A 13722-nucleotide genomic window follows, 5' to 3' on the forward strand; every position below is an offset into this window, starting at 1 on the left:
CGGTCAAAGACGTAGAAAGGCTGGAAGCTTGGTGGTGAAGTGTAGAGGAGGAGGCAGGCCCAGCAGCGTGCAGGGTCTTTTCTTTGCTAGGATAATTACGGGACCCGTCCGGGTTATGACTGTGGGCAGCCCGGCGGTCTCGCAGAGCACAGCTTCTGGTGGGAAGCGTTGGTAACCGCTGGGCCAGTTGCAAGGGCTTGGTGGTAACGGCGAAGATGGTTCTAGGCTCGTCGCGATGGGCTGTCGACTACAGGGCGGCCGGCATGCAGAACAGCACCTGGACGCGGGTGAAAACCCATTCGGCACGCGCTGAAGCACAAGCTGTGCAGCGTCCAGCGACGACGTTTCCAGAAGGAAATCAGACCACTTTCCAGTGGCGTGACATGTCGAGGTCCCGACCCGCCTTGCCGCTTCTGGCGTAGCTCTCGCGTACCCGTCGCTGCCGGGCGATGCTGCCGGCGCGATACTGCCGTGCAAGCGACGTCGCCGTGCGGGTAGCCATTGTCCAGACTACGCGTTGCGCTCGCCCAACCGCAGCATTGACCGTGGTGGACATGTCGCGAGGATGCCACAGTCCCGCAGCGGACGCTCCCGCAAACAACGCCGACGCTAGTGCGGTTGTCGAACCGACCAGACAAGCAGCGTGGGGACCTGCAATCCTCGACATCTTGCAAATGGCGGGCCCTGAACGGATGCTGCGACTTACCCAGTCACGTCCGTCTTTGCATATCTAGAATTCGGCCTCTTTGAGAGTCACGACCAGCCACGGACGCCATGAAATGGCTTTCGGCGCGCTCCGATGCAATGCAGCCTGCGTCGGCGAACAACAACATCGTACGAAAAAGGCCAGGAAACATGCCAGTCGAGATGAGAGTGCCCCACCGACGAGCTAGATGCTTCGCTTCACATGCAGCTTGCCTCGGTCTCGCTCCGTCGTCGTCCGTTCCTGATCCTCAATCCTGACAAACCATCTGCACTTCTACAAAGCCGAATTTTCTCCAGCGCTGCTGTCGACCACATCCAAGCATTGGCGAAGCGGCTCCAGCAACAGCCATTCCCGACTCCCGAGCCGCTCGAGCCTTCCATTATTTCCAGGCCTCGCCAGCAACGGGACGTCCTTGCACCCGGACCCGCCCCACATCCCACCTCCACGTTCTCCCGGCTCCACTTGCCCTCTGCGAGCGGCATCGAGATTGCACTTTGCCGTGCATCACATAGGCCATAGTGAGCCCTTCTCAACACCTGTCAAGCTGCGCATAGTCTTGTGGCACATGCATGAGAACCTCACTGTTACTGGGGGACCCAGATCCTCTCACAATGTTCGTCGTCAGGTATCTCACGATCTATTCGCTGACATTGGTTCTGCTTTGTCTATCAAGAGGAATTATTTCAACTGCTATCGATCCATACTCGCAAAAGCCTGAGCAGGGTAGGCTTGAGGGCACTTGCGAAGACCGGCACAGCGGGCTCATCGTTCCTGAATTTGGTCTCATTTTCAGGTTCATCTTCACGCGGCTTGCTCGTCTTCCCCACAAGGAACACGTCCTCGTCAGTAGAGACTATGCCTGGTGGACCGCTTCTCGTTGTAACGCTGCTGCTGCTTACCGCTGGCACACATTCTGCGACAGGTATGTGCGACGAAACCTGCTTCACATCCAAACTGGAGACAGGCTGACTTGTTCTTGATGGATCGAGCGGGAGAAATACACAAGTGTGACGAGAGCCAGCAAAGCGACGCGTAGGAGTCTTTCTGCTCCCTTGCTTGCGCATGCAATATCCAAATGCTACTCCTCTCGCTAACGATGCTCTCGCTCCCTTGAAGGTGACCGGGAAACGGCCCCCATGAAACAAGCCACCCCATGAGCCACCCCATGAGCCACCCCATGTGCCACAGCGGGCATAGTAAGCGCTAGGCAACCAAAAATAGGGCAGCTCCCCTCTTCTCACTTGCGCACCCAGTTCATCTTCTTCTCAGCAGCCTCGTAATTATAGCGCGGTGCAGCTTGCGCCTTTGCCTTTCTTTCTGCGCTCACAATCTCTTCTATTTTACGCCTGTCTGTCGCTGCATAGCATCGCGCGCCTCACTCTTTCCTGTGCTTCTGCGGCCAATCCTCCAAACTCTCGCAACTTCGAATGCTCGCTCGTGCTTAAGAACGCATTCATTTATGATGAGAGGTAACAAGGGAATCGAGCCCTTTCGCTTCTTGGACCTTCCCAAAGAACTGCGGCTTCTTGTCTATGAAAACCTCCCACGATCGATCAAACACCACCAGATACGTCATCCTGATGAGCCATCACACCGCGTGACCTGCATTCTAAAATCAGTCCCTGTCGCTATTTTATCGACATGCAAATTGGTCTATCACGAAGCACGCCCGGTGTTGCAAGCTACTACCAATGCCTTTATTCGCGACGTACCACCTAGGATTATCGACGGTATCAGCGGACGGGGGGAGGGTCGCATGTTGGACGCGCTCATTCGAGCGATCATGAAGCAAGTGGATGCCCTTCACGACTACGAACTGGGTCAAGGTCCATGCCTTACCCTTTTGCAACTTTTCGAAGGCCGGCTTCGTAATTCCCTCCTCAGCAAGCGCAATAGCCGTTACCTGGTGAAGTTTGTCCATCAAGCCGGGCACTACTTAAGGTACTCATCCATAACGAACGGTCCGACTGGACTACGGGCCATGGAGCTTGTCAAGTATACTTCGACAATCTCCGGAATTGGAAGACACTGGGCACTTGGCGCAGACTTGCATGCCTTGAACAGTCGTCTCAACCCCGACGGCATTGCCATAGTCTGTGCCGGTGTATTACCTGCTGGTGTGGCAGAAACGACAACCTCTGCTTCGGGAGACGTTCTCGTTCCCCAGCATGTCAACTTCCAAGCGTACGGTCTCGAATGCTACGTACCATCGTCACGCCAAATGGAGGAGAGTCACTGGCTAGAAAGCTGGCTCGAGTAAGCACAAAAGGAGTGATTGAACTTGATTACACTGCTTCTTTACTGAGCAAGATCGCGCTGTAATTTCGGAGCAGTACAGTAAGAACAAACTTCTCCCAGGTCGTCGCCACTAGAGACCATCCATCTCTGTTTGGACGGTGCGATAGGAACCTATTGCTCTCAAGAAAACGGCTTCGAGAACTGATCCTACGCGCAGGCAGGGTTGAATACTTGAAACCGGGAACCGGAACCGAAGTATCTCTAGCGCATGGACCATATGTTTGGTCTTTAAGAGAAGGTGTGGTATGATTGATTCTGTCGCCTTTGGGTGTCAACTTCCCCATCATGGTTCAAAGCCAGTCGCACTTCACCGTCATTGGTGTGTCGGAAGCAGTTTCATGCAAGGGTTCCTCTTGACCCATTTCAGATTTAGTCTCAAGTGTCTTCTTTTCACAAGGCCATCCGTATTAAGGTCGAGAACCATGTATTCCTAAATGATAGATTTATCTATTCCCTTTTTTCAAAATATAAACGTCAATCTAAGAACGTTCGTTACTCCGCTTCATTCTCTATAGAATTCAGAATCACAACCCCCGCTAGGGCTTTATCACTGTCCATGTGCAACGTATGTATCCACCATGTAACGTTTGCGACCATACGTGACTATTCTATAGTGTTGCTACCGGTTACTAGAATTATCAACTCTTGAAAGTCATTGAGTTCTGTTGCTTAGATGAATCAAACGAGGTCTATGTCATTGTGGTATGCAGTGTGACGATACACGTGGTCCAAGCCACATCAGGATGCCATTTCACGATAGCGACGTGCACCTGCAGTCTACATCCACAACAGAAGAGCGCAGATCCAAAGTTACTTGCGCCGTTACCATAGTACTTTTAGCAGACGTTGGGGACGCAGGAGTGATCATGTAAAATATAACGAGCTTGGAGGTCCCTTAAGGATATAAATGATCAATGGAAGCGAATCCCGCAAAGTGCCTACCCCTTGCCGTCTTGCACTGTGGACTTGCTTCCCAAGATTCTATCACTGTTTGCGTGCACGGAAACAACATCATATTGCAGCACTCCTATTGATGTAGTGACTGAGTGGGAAGTACGTTCATGCGATACGATATGTTACAATTGATAAGACACAGCAAGCACAGATCTGGGATCCACCACCGCCATCGGAACAATAAAGGCTTGTCTAGATGCTGAATTGCTATAAGGCTCTTCTTACGAGTTGTGTCGAAGGTCGGCCGTGTACATGCGAAATCAACAATCGAACACCATTACTAGGACCATAAGACAACTCGCGCTGCAATAAAATTGAGTGTATAAACGACCTGCATGCTCCGAGGAGACCGCAATGAATGCATAGCTACTGTTGACTTGGTGACGGTAGTTTCAATGACGTTGTGGGCAGCCCAGCGCCTCGGTCCAGGCTTTGACCGCCTACCGGATTTTGACCTGCCACGGTTTTCTGCCAGCGAAATGGTTAGCGACTTGGCAGAGGTATGTCACTGCCTCTCTTTGATTGGCAGGTTGCGCAGTGATCTTCAAGTGTTTCGAGACATAAAATCGGCGAAAGACAGCGACGGCGGAAATGCAAGGAGATACTCTACATCGGATCGTCACAGTATGGACATAACCACGCGCTCAGCGTCCCAGACAAGACCTCATGATGAAAACCCCTCACCCTTGGACGATGCCGAAAAGGGAAGCGACACCGCGCAGGTGAACCACGTTGTTGGTAAGTTTCGATATCCCATGGTACTCTCTGAGCACAATTGGTGTTCCCATACCAATTCAGCAGTTTACTCAGACTGCGCACAGAAGACGAGAAGATCCTACCCCCGCTTAGAGGTCTCTCTTTCCTGGATCGATTTCTCGTCATATGGATCATCCTTGCCATGGCCATCGGCATCGTGCTAGGAAATACGGTTGACTCAGTCGGCCCGGCGCTGCAGAAGGGCGAATTTGTGGGCGTCAGCATTCCCATAGGTATGTGTCTTGATGTTCTTATTTCCATGGGTGCTACTTCGGCGGTACGCCGATCAAATGATCGAATGGGCGCGGGCACGTAGGCGAACGCCCCAGTGCGTCTGCTAGCTGGGACCCGGCGCGTGGTCGTCGGTCTCAAGGTTTCGGACGAAATGCCCTGCAGAGGTATGATGTGCTCATCGCGCTCGCATAGACTCGGAGATTTGCATACCTCGTGGTAGCCACGCGCCCAGGAATGGTGCTGGTCGATCCCGTGTTATCCGTGGAAAAATCGTGGAGACTGCAAAGTTACCAGCTGCGCGGTACTACGTGGCGCTACCGCACCACGGAACCTGAGTTCATTCGCCATGACGAATTCATAAGATTTGAGAAACGTGGAGGGCCAGGCTAACGGAGCACAGCAATTGGCCTGCTGGTTATGATGTACCCCATACTATGCAAGGTCAGGTTTGAGTCGCTGCATTTGCTGCTCAACTCGCGTGCACTGTGGATACAAATTGGTAAGTGAACCGAGGCCAGCACTTTACCCAATGCAATCAATCGTACACAGGGATTTTGATTGGGATACTCTGTTAACTTCCATGCAGGTATAAGCTTCGTCTTGAACTGGATCGTTGCGCCGCTCTTTATGGTGGGCCTGGCATGGGCCTTCCTTCCAGACCGCCAGGATCTCCGCGAAGGTCTGATCTTCGTGGGGATAGCACGCTGCATTGCAATGGTGCTCATCTGGACAGATCTTGCCAAGGGTGACGGTGACTACTGCGCTGTACTAGTGGCGTTCAATTCGATACTGCAGATTGTGCTTTTTGCGCCTTTTGCCGTATTTTACGTACAAGTCGTCAGTCACGGTCAAAAGACGGACGTCTCATATGAGAAGGTTGCTCAGAGCGTGGGAGTCTTCCTCGGGATCCCGCTAGGCGCAGCGGTGCTAACGCGCCTCCTGCTCAGGGGACTTATCGGAGAAGACAGATACCAGAGAAGATTCATCAGGTATATTGCGCCTTTCTCGTTGATTGGGCTGCTATACACCATCATTGTCTTGTTCGCGAGCCAGGGGGCTCATGTGGTCAGGCAGATCACTGATGTTCTGCGCGTATGCGCTCCGTTGCTGGTATATTTCCTGGTCATATTCTCCAGCACGGTCTGGTTTTGCTGGAAGATGGGCTTCGGGTACAAAATTAGCTGTACGCAAAGTTTCACCGCTGCGAGCAACAACTTCGAGTTGGCCATAGCTGTCGTGGTCGCAGTGTACGGTGCTGGAAGTGGACAAGCTCTTGCAAGCACAGTAGGACCCCTGATCGAAGTGCCAGTCCTAGTAGCTCTAGTCTATGTGCTGAAGTGGCTGAGGGCCAGATGGCAGTGGGTATAGGAGGTTGTTCTCGAAGTCATGTCTAAAATCAATAGAGGGTACACCAAGTAATGCAAAGATCTCCTTACAAGGCGATCTCAGAACCAGGCTGTCCCCTGGCACTCAATGAGTTTTTGCTTGACGATGAGCTTGGTTCAGACGAGCGTCACGTGCAGGGAATAGTAATGCTTGGGGAGAAGCTTCATGACTTGATATGCGACCGTGCAATTGTGATGCTTGGAGACACGCAAGCGCTCGGTACATGTACCCGGAACATGTGAGGTGGTCATTAAGTAATCACTACGGTGTACCGAGCGATCTTCATTTCCTAACTTTCCGGTGAGAAGAGTCGAGGCTAACACCACGGACAGAACTCTAAATGGCGAGTCAGGGTTGCTGCACAAATGTTTCTTAAGCGAAGTTTTCGTCCGACTCCACTAAGTAAAGTGACCCTAAAACACGGGCGATGGGAGCGCCCGCTAGCTTGGTCAACTGACTATAATTTGGGTGCTGCCTTGGCACGCACCAGGTGGTCGTTTGCGGCGTGTTTGGATATTGAAATTGTTGCATATATGGCCAGAGTCATGGTTCAGCTAATCTTTGACACGGGTGGTGGCCAGCAGCTTGCATCAGTAGCCTTCCTTCTAGGAGACAAGATCTCGAGCAAGCCTACATACCGTTACAGTGCTAGCAATGCAGGGAATCTGCTCGTTCGACTTTCGATTTGGAGCAGGTGGAGTAATTTGGAGTTACGTTGGGCTCCAAATTGGAGTAAGTTAGAGAGCTGCGAAACTTTCTAACTTTGCATATTGGACTCGCTTGTTGCTATTGGACTGGTGACAACTTCAACATGAACGTCGCAAACAGAATTTCCAGTAGTCATTAGCGTTCCGGTCACATCTGATACAGAAGCATACCCCTAAATACCAGACTCAGTTGGCATAGAGGACCTCCGTAGAGAAGGAAGCGATCGTATCTAATGGCTGAAAAAGCTACAGTATATTGCAGTATTCAACCTCTGGATTGACTAGTCAGGAATTTCGGGCACTGCCATAAGTAAGGTCGAGGTAAGTCGCCTGGTTGTCATGCCGGCTCACGAAGAAAGGGTCCCTTCCACCAGTCATGATCAGAATAAGCATCATTTGGTGATGCTTCCTTACATATCCCACCCGATCACGTTCTTAACGCTGAAGTAGGTTCCTGTTCGCATGAAAGGGCCTTCACAGTTTCGTCTTAAGAGGACTTGGAGGTATGCGTGAACAGGCTAGATCGCCGATTGCGCTGTGTGATAATGTACCCGAACTGCAAGGGTTGCACTATTCATGCAGGCTGCCGTACATACCTGTAAGGCCCAGGTTCTGGCACTGTTGGCTCTGTTAGTCGTACCCGCAATGGCGTATCAGGGTTGATCTTCGGTGTGACGAAGTGATGCCAGAAACTCAAAGACGTTATGTGAACGCGGTGGACAGCTGCTGGAGCATTCTGATAACAGACATACTGAAGGGAGGATGATCGGCGCAATCGTTTCGATAGTAGCCAACAGACATCCAGACGGTGCTCTGAGAGATCCTCATGCTGGCGGACTCGTTTTATGAAAGTCCAACGTGTGGACTGCAGATTTTGATGAACAAGTCCAAAGTCTCGGGATGAATTGTAGTGCTAGTCTCTGCCTGCTTGAATGTTGTACCACATTCGAGGTTTGAGTAGCGTAGGGCTGACGCAACGAGCTGTTGTCAATGCGAGTCTCCAAATGGATATCCGCGAGCCGTGGTGTAGGATAGCCCTGGCTGCAGCCGAGAATGTCAAGCATGCTAACGCATAGAGCCGAGGACATGTCGACCAGGCACGTAGTAGCCTTACACCGCCATTCTCGCTTTGCCCAGTGACAGTATGTGGTGGCGTCGTGGCAAACCAATGTTCATGCGTGAGATGAGTTGCCCACACAAATATTTAGTGTATATAGCGTCGTGACACACTGCCTTTTCAGTATGCAGGCGCCCGTCCTACTGCAGAAAATCTTTGCAAAGCGGTCTGTCTGTCTTGGGCGCGATATCGGCCGTATCGGCATGATGAACGTCCATTGATGGATCAGCGAGACCAGGGTGATTGTGACCATGTCAGACGCCGGCAATCGATTATCGCATCGCTTTGGCCAGGGGCCATACGACCGTCCATCCGGGTCCACGTAGTCTAGCCTCATTCTTCTCATTACTGGATGAACGTCGGTCCACCAACCGAAGTCCTCTCGCTGCTTTGTGATGTCCGGAACGATGCATGCATGCGAGCGTTATCTGAGTGTTTATAGACAGGGGCATCTGCTCGCCGAATATTGAGCGTGCGCGACGCCATTGCGCCCACCCATGAACGATGCGTGAGCGCGCGCGTGGATCCTCCATCTCACGAATCTCAAAAGGGCAAGTGTTATCCTTCTTAGCGATGCAAGGCCAGTATAGGCCCCCATTCGCGTCGGAGTGGGCGCTTGGTAGGAATGCGGCGCTTCAATGGAATGAATGCGGTCAGTGGGAACCGCGCCTCCTCTGATGACCCTAGGTGCTATCGTCGGCAGCATAAGAAGAGGCTGGCGAGGTTGAAAGGAGGGTGTGCCATTGGCCAAAAAAACCTCGCTCTGGTTTCCCATGTGGTTGGAGCAGAACCGGAGGAGTGGTTGCGCCGGAGAACGCTTCGTTTAGCGGTTTCATGGAGGTTGGCTCGCAGGTGGCTTCGTTGAATACTCGCCCCGCATTCGCGCCTTCTCAAAGTTTGGTTGCATGGCCTAGCCAAGTTATATTGCGCCGGCACCCCTTTTGTGGCGGTCGCACTCCTTTGCCATAGGAGCAAAGACCTTGGTGCAGGAAGCCACCGTTCGCAGAAACGAACAGCACGAATGGCGTTGCCGAACAACAGACAGGGTGGGAAGGTGTCTTGACAGCGAGCGACGCCCTGAATGCGTTGCAATTTACCAGACTGCCGCGGCTGAAGCTAGGCTTTCCCGTACGTGTGTATTGAACATGGCATCACATGTCTCAGCGACGTTTCTACTCGCCCGGATGAGCGCTACGAACATCTACCACGCTGGGATGGTCACTCCACTCCGCGCGGCCAAACATCCCACGACCCCGTCGATCCATCATTTTCCGAGCGCTCCGTCCACCACGGCAAGAGCCCATGCTAACGGTTTCCATCAGACTGCGTGTATGACCATGATGTTGTCTCGCCGCGGTCCGCCCGTCGCCTCTGAGGTGCTTCGCTGACCAAGCGCTTCGAGCAGCTTTACCGGCACGTGTGGCCGCCGCTAAAGCGCTCTACGTAGCGTAGAGGCGATCCCAGACGGCACTCTGCGTGAACCACTGCGCCGGGACAGCTGCGATTTACGGTGACTCCTTTCTGCTCAACAGTTCCTTTTTGAGGTCTGCACAAATCGGGACAGGCCTGTTTTGCCCGCTGTTGGGATCGCTTCTCTAGGGCGTGAAGTGCCAAAGCGCCCCGACCGCGTTCTCCCAAGCGGTCAGTCTGCTATCCGGAGTCTATGGGTGTCCCGGGCGCGTGCTCCCGTTCAGGTTGTGATATGCATCGAAATCCTTCCTCGTATGCAAGCGACCAATGCGGCTTGCGTTACTGCCTTGGGCAGAGGCAGAGCATCCAATTCGAGACGAGAGTTTCAGACACGCCTGCAACTTCTGACATGACGACTACCGAGTAGCTGGGTCCAGTTTCGACTGGAAGCCTTCTAACAGTTGCGACTCTATATCTCAGTAACGGCGATGTGCCTTGTTTGGGCGAGCTTGCGTGTTCGTTCATTTCATCACACTCGCCCCGGGTCAGCACACTGGAGCGCAGAGAAACATGTTGGCAAGACGCTTGCACGACAAGACAGGCGCGGAAAACGTCGCCAAGAGTGAGTATCTGGATGGAAACACGGTCTTCGGGACGGCGTGATAGCAGCGTCAGGACGCTAGGTTGGGTGAGGCCCGCCCAGACGACAACAAAGGAGGGCGGCTTGACAGTATATACGTGACAGCGCGAGGCTACCACAGTACTCAGCTGCTTATACGGGCGCCAACACATCGACAAGCGTAGAACAGGCGATGCACTTCACAGGTGAGCAGAGACGAGGCATGGTTCACGAGGGCGGGGAGTGAGGATGCGAACTGCACGGTTCCCGGCGCGCATGGCACGCTGCATTTCCACCTACCGCAAGCGCGGGACGAAGTAGTGCAGGCGGACGCAGCTGTATGTATGCGCTGAGCTGGACCTCTTGCGAAGCGCAGGCTTGGGCAGTGGTGGTGCGTGAGGGCGGTGGGCAAGGTTTGGGCGGACTGTCCAGCGATCGGATGCAGGGTGCGGTGATTGGACGGGAGGGCAGCCAGACGAATCACTCGGCAACGCGGCTGTTGGTCCAGCGTCCATGGGGGTCGCGCGGGCGCCATGGCGCTTGTTCGCAGTGCGCTGGGCCGGGAGACTGTCATGCTTGGGCAGACAGCAGACAGGAGGCGGACAGGCGGGCAGGCGGGCAGGCGGGCAGGCGTGGCTGCAGCGGCAGCTCTGTGACGGCACGGCTGCTTCGGTGGGTGGGTGGCATGGGCGGCACCGGGGCGTCGCGGCCTGTTGCAAGCTGATGCGACCGCCCGACTGGGACTCTGACGGCGCACTCTCAAGGTCGCCCGCAAGCTGTCCCACAATCCAGCGTGTCGGGACTGCGCCAAAAAGAGCGCGCCTTTGGCGTCGGAGTGGGCCTGCGGGCTAACCGCATCGCTGCCTGTCTCCGTGTAGCAGCGCAGGGGGCCCGCGACGCTAATTAATATTCGCGAGCTGTTAATGCGCGGTTCCCAGTCGCCGTGGCCGCCGATGCTCACAGTAGCGGGCGTCAGCGGTGCAGGTCGCTCCTGGCGTGCCCGCCGGGGTAACTTGAGGCTGCTCCAGTGCTCGTGCTGCTAGCCTCAGGGATCGTTCGTGGGTCGTCCCTTGGGCTGTTAAATACTCAGCTTGTCCCTGCACCCCGGGCCTTCGTGTTGCGCCGTGTGTTGTATTCCGCTCCCCAGCACACACCGTCTCCGCAGCCTGGGACCGCCGTTATTAACCTCGTCGCCCGCACGCCCTGCAGGCCCATTGCTCCCGCTCGCTCGCCCCCCGTGCCCGTCGCCCACTGCTGCCCGAGCCCGCGCTGCAGCACTGCATTGCTCCTCGAGACGTCGAAGCGCTGCCGTCTGATGCCCGCCGGCTAGCCACTCCGTCCCTCCCTCCCGCCGACCCGTCCCGCTGCGACAGACGACAAGACATCACCAAGCACCTGGCCGCCCGCGAGCGCTGCATGCGAACCAAGGCTGCTCCAATGGTTACGATGGCTTCAAATGGGTGAGTGCAACCCGTCCCCGCTTGGTGCTACGAGCCCCAACCACGCACAAGCACCCCGCCCCGCCGCACCGCACGCTCGCAGAACAACCCTCCCCAAGTTCACCCAGCCCGCCTGTGCGCGGCACCAACCCCCCGCCGTGTCCCTCTGCAAGCCCACCAGCGCGCCTGCGATACCCACGCTGACCCCAGTGCAGCTTGGTCGTTCCTGCTTCTCACAACTACGAGGAGAATGGCCGTCTCTACCACGGCTTCCGACGCGGCCTCTACATGTACCCGTGCGACGAGCCCGAGAAGGACCGCATGGACATCTACCACAAGCTGTTCCTAGTCGCACGAAGAGAACACCTGCACCAGGCCCCAATCCCGCAGCATTGGGCGCCCCGCATCCTCGACTTGGGCTGCGGAACCGGCATCTGGGCGATTGACATGGCCGAGTGAGTGAGCCGCTACCGGATGCTGCTTCCGTCGTGCTAATAACCGTGCAGCAAATATCTGAACTCTGAGGTATGCGACTGCTAAGCCGCTGCCTGAAGCGGCAATCGCTAATCCGCTCCCATAGGTCTACGGCTTAGATCTGGTCAACATCCAGCCCGAGAAGTGAGCATACGGCCCGCAGCCCGCAATTGGTGCAACTACTGACAGCGCGCCCACAGAATTCCTCCGAACCTGCGTTTTCGCGTCCCACGCGACTACGAAAGCCCGTGGGCACTCGGCGAGGAATCATTCGATCTGGTCCATCTGAGGATGGCCTGCGGTAGTATCACGAGCTGGCCCGAGATGTACCAGAAAATCTTCACGTATGCATGTTCCGCGCTCCCCTGCGTCGCCGTGCTAATCTCGCTAGTCACCTGAAACCTGGTTCTGGGTGGATAGAGCACGTCGAAATCGACCTGGAACCCCGCTGCGACGACGGCACACTCTCCCCAGACAGCCACCTCACGCAGTGGTACAACTACCTCGCAGATGCCACGGCTCGCGTTGACCGCCCCATTGCGTATGACCACCGCACCCGCCAGCTTCTGCAAGCAGCCGGCTTCATTGATATCCAGGAGACCATCATCCGTGCGCCATACAACTCGTGGCCCGCTGACCCCCACCAAAGGGATATTGGTAGGTGGTACAATCTAGGCCTAACCGAGGGCCTGGAAGCTCTGAGCGCTGCGCCCTTCACACGCGTGAACCGGTGGAATATGAACGAGCACGTCAAGCCGCTTGTCGAAGCCGTACGCCGCGAAGTATGTAACCGCAAGATTCATGCGTACAACAACATGTAAGTCAAACTCGTCACACCAAATTATTGAGGTCACAGCGCTGATCCCTTGCTCAATAGCCACATCTGGACTGCCCGCCGACCGGGACAATGATCGCAGCTGGGCCATTAGCTCCTCGCCCTAGAGCAACAACACTCATCCTACCGATGCGGTATGCATCGGGCACTCTTACTCGGCCCTTGTGTGTCCTACCCGGCCTATTTCGGTGTCGGGCATTCCACGGCATCCATACTCCGTACTACGGCCCATTCTCGGATCGTTGTTGACGTTGTTGTACTTCCCATGGCAACGTTCGCTGTACGGCTCTGTGCGCTCAGCTCCTATCACATCACGGCGGTTCTTGGCGAGGCCAAAGGACTCGCCCACGCATAACGACACCCTATCATCTCGATCATGACCTTAACCCCCGTACCGATATGCCCCTGTTCGATTCGACCCACGACGTTTTACCTATTTTCTTTTGGCGGCGCATGCGTGCGTGGGACAAAAATGGAGTTCTCGGTCGGCGGCTGCACACTACCAGGCGTTCTCGTCTCGATTTCGGCAAGCATCTCACAGTTCCGTATTATTGATACCTTTATCGTTTGGCAGTCCATCTCACCATCATGTTCGTCGAATCCACGCAGATTGTAATTGCGCTTGCCTGCTTGGAGCGGCTGATTTTCATTACCGTTTCGCATCATGTCATGTCACGCCCATGTCGAACCGTTTTATATGGGGTTTTTCTCACGGCTTCATTGGCAGCTGTGGCCTCCGCGTTGAAAAGCATTTCGGCGCAGGCTGGCATGCGATCTGTAGCCCACT

The 13722-nt window shown here is 54.8% G+C and overlaps 4 protein-coding genes across 4 annotated transcripts; all 4 read left to right on the plus strand.

Moving 5' to 3' along the window:
• Nucleotides 1-1239: 1239 nt before the first annotated feature.
• Nucleotides 1240-1722, plus strand: CC84DRAFT_1163857 (uncharacterized protein). Its single transcript, XM_018178351.1, has 2 exons — nt 1240-1628; nt 1696-1722. Exons 1-2 carry the CDS (start codon nt 1318-1320, stop codon nt 1715-1717), a joined length of 333 nt encoding a protein of 110 aa, XP_018038116.1. The 5' UTR covers nt 1240-1317; the 3' UTR covers nt 1718-1722.
• Nucleotides 1723-2269: 547 nt separating this feature from the next.
• On the plus strand, nt 2270-3139 carry CC84DRAFT_714014 (uncharacterized protein). The gene is made up of 3 exons (XM_018187132.1): nt 2270-2290; nt 2400-2660; nt 2732-3139. The coding sequence occupies exons 2-3, from the start codon at nt 2463-2465 to the stop codon at nt 3026-3028; spliced, it is 495 nt and encodes a 164-aa protein (XP_018038117.1). The 5' UTR covers nt 2270-2290; nt 2400-2462; the 3' UTR covers nt 3029-3139.
• A 1407-nt stretch (nt 3140-4546) lies between these two features.
• Nucleotides 4547-6365, plus strand: CC84DRAFT_1118327 (arsenical-resistance protein ACR3). The gene is made up of 4 exons (XM_018175519.1): nt 4547-4696; nt 4780-4947; nt 5349-5447; nt 5535-6365. The coding sequence occupies exons 1-4, from the start codon at nt 4585-4587 to the stop codon at nt 6314-6316; spliced, it is 1161 nt and encodes a 386-aa protein (XP_018038118.1). The 5' UTR covers nt 4547-4584; the 3' UTR covers nt 6317-6365.
• Nucleotides 6366-11633: 5268 nt separating this feature from the next.
• On the plus strand, nt 11634-13011 carry CC84DRAFT_1216663 (methyltransferase LaeA; the record flags this gene model as incomplete). The annotated part of the gene is made up of 7 exons (XM_018182829.1): nt 11634-11647; nt 11842-11967; nt 12133-12151; nt 12207-12244; nt 12301-12444; nt 12492-12917; nt 12978-13011. 7 exons carry the CDS (start codon nt 11634-11636, stop codon nt 13009-13011), a joined length of 801 nt encoding a protein of 266 aa, XP_018038119.1.
• Between the last annotated feature and the right edge of the window lie 711 nt (nt 13012-13722).

This window comes from Paraphaeosphaeria sporulosa, assembly GCF_001642045.1.
Source record: "Paraphaeosphaeria sporulosa strain AP3s5-JAC2a unplaced genomic scaffold CC84scaffold_4, whole genome shotgun sequence".
NCBI lineage: Eukaryota > Fungi > Ascomycota > Dothideomycetes > Pleosporales > Didymosphaeriaceae > Paraphaeosphaeria > Paraphaeosphaeria sporulosa.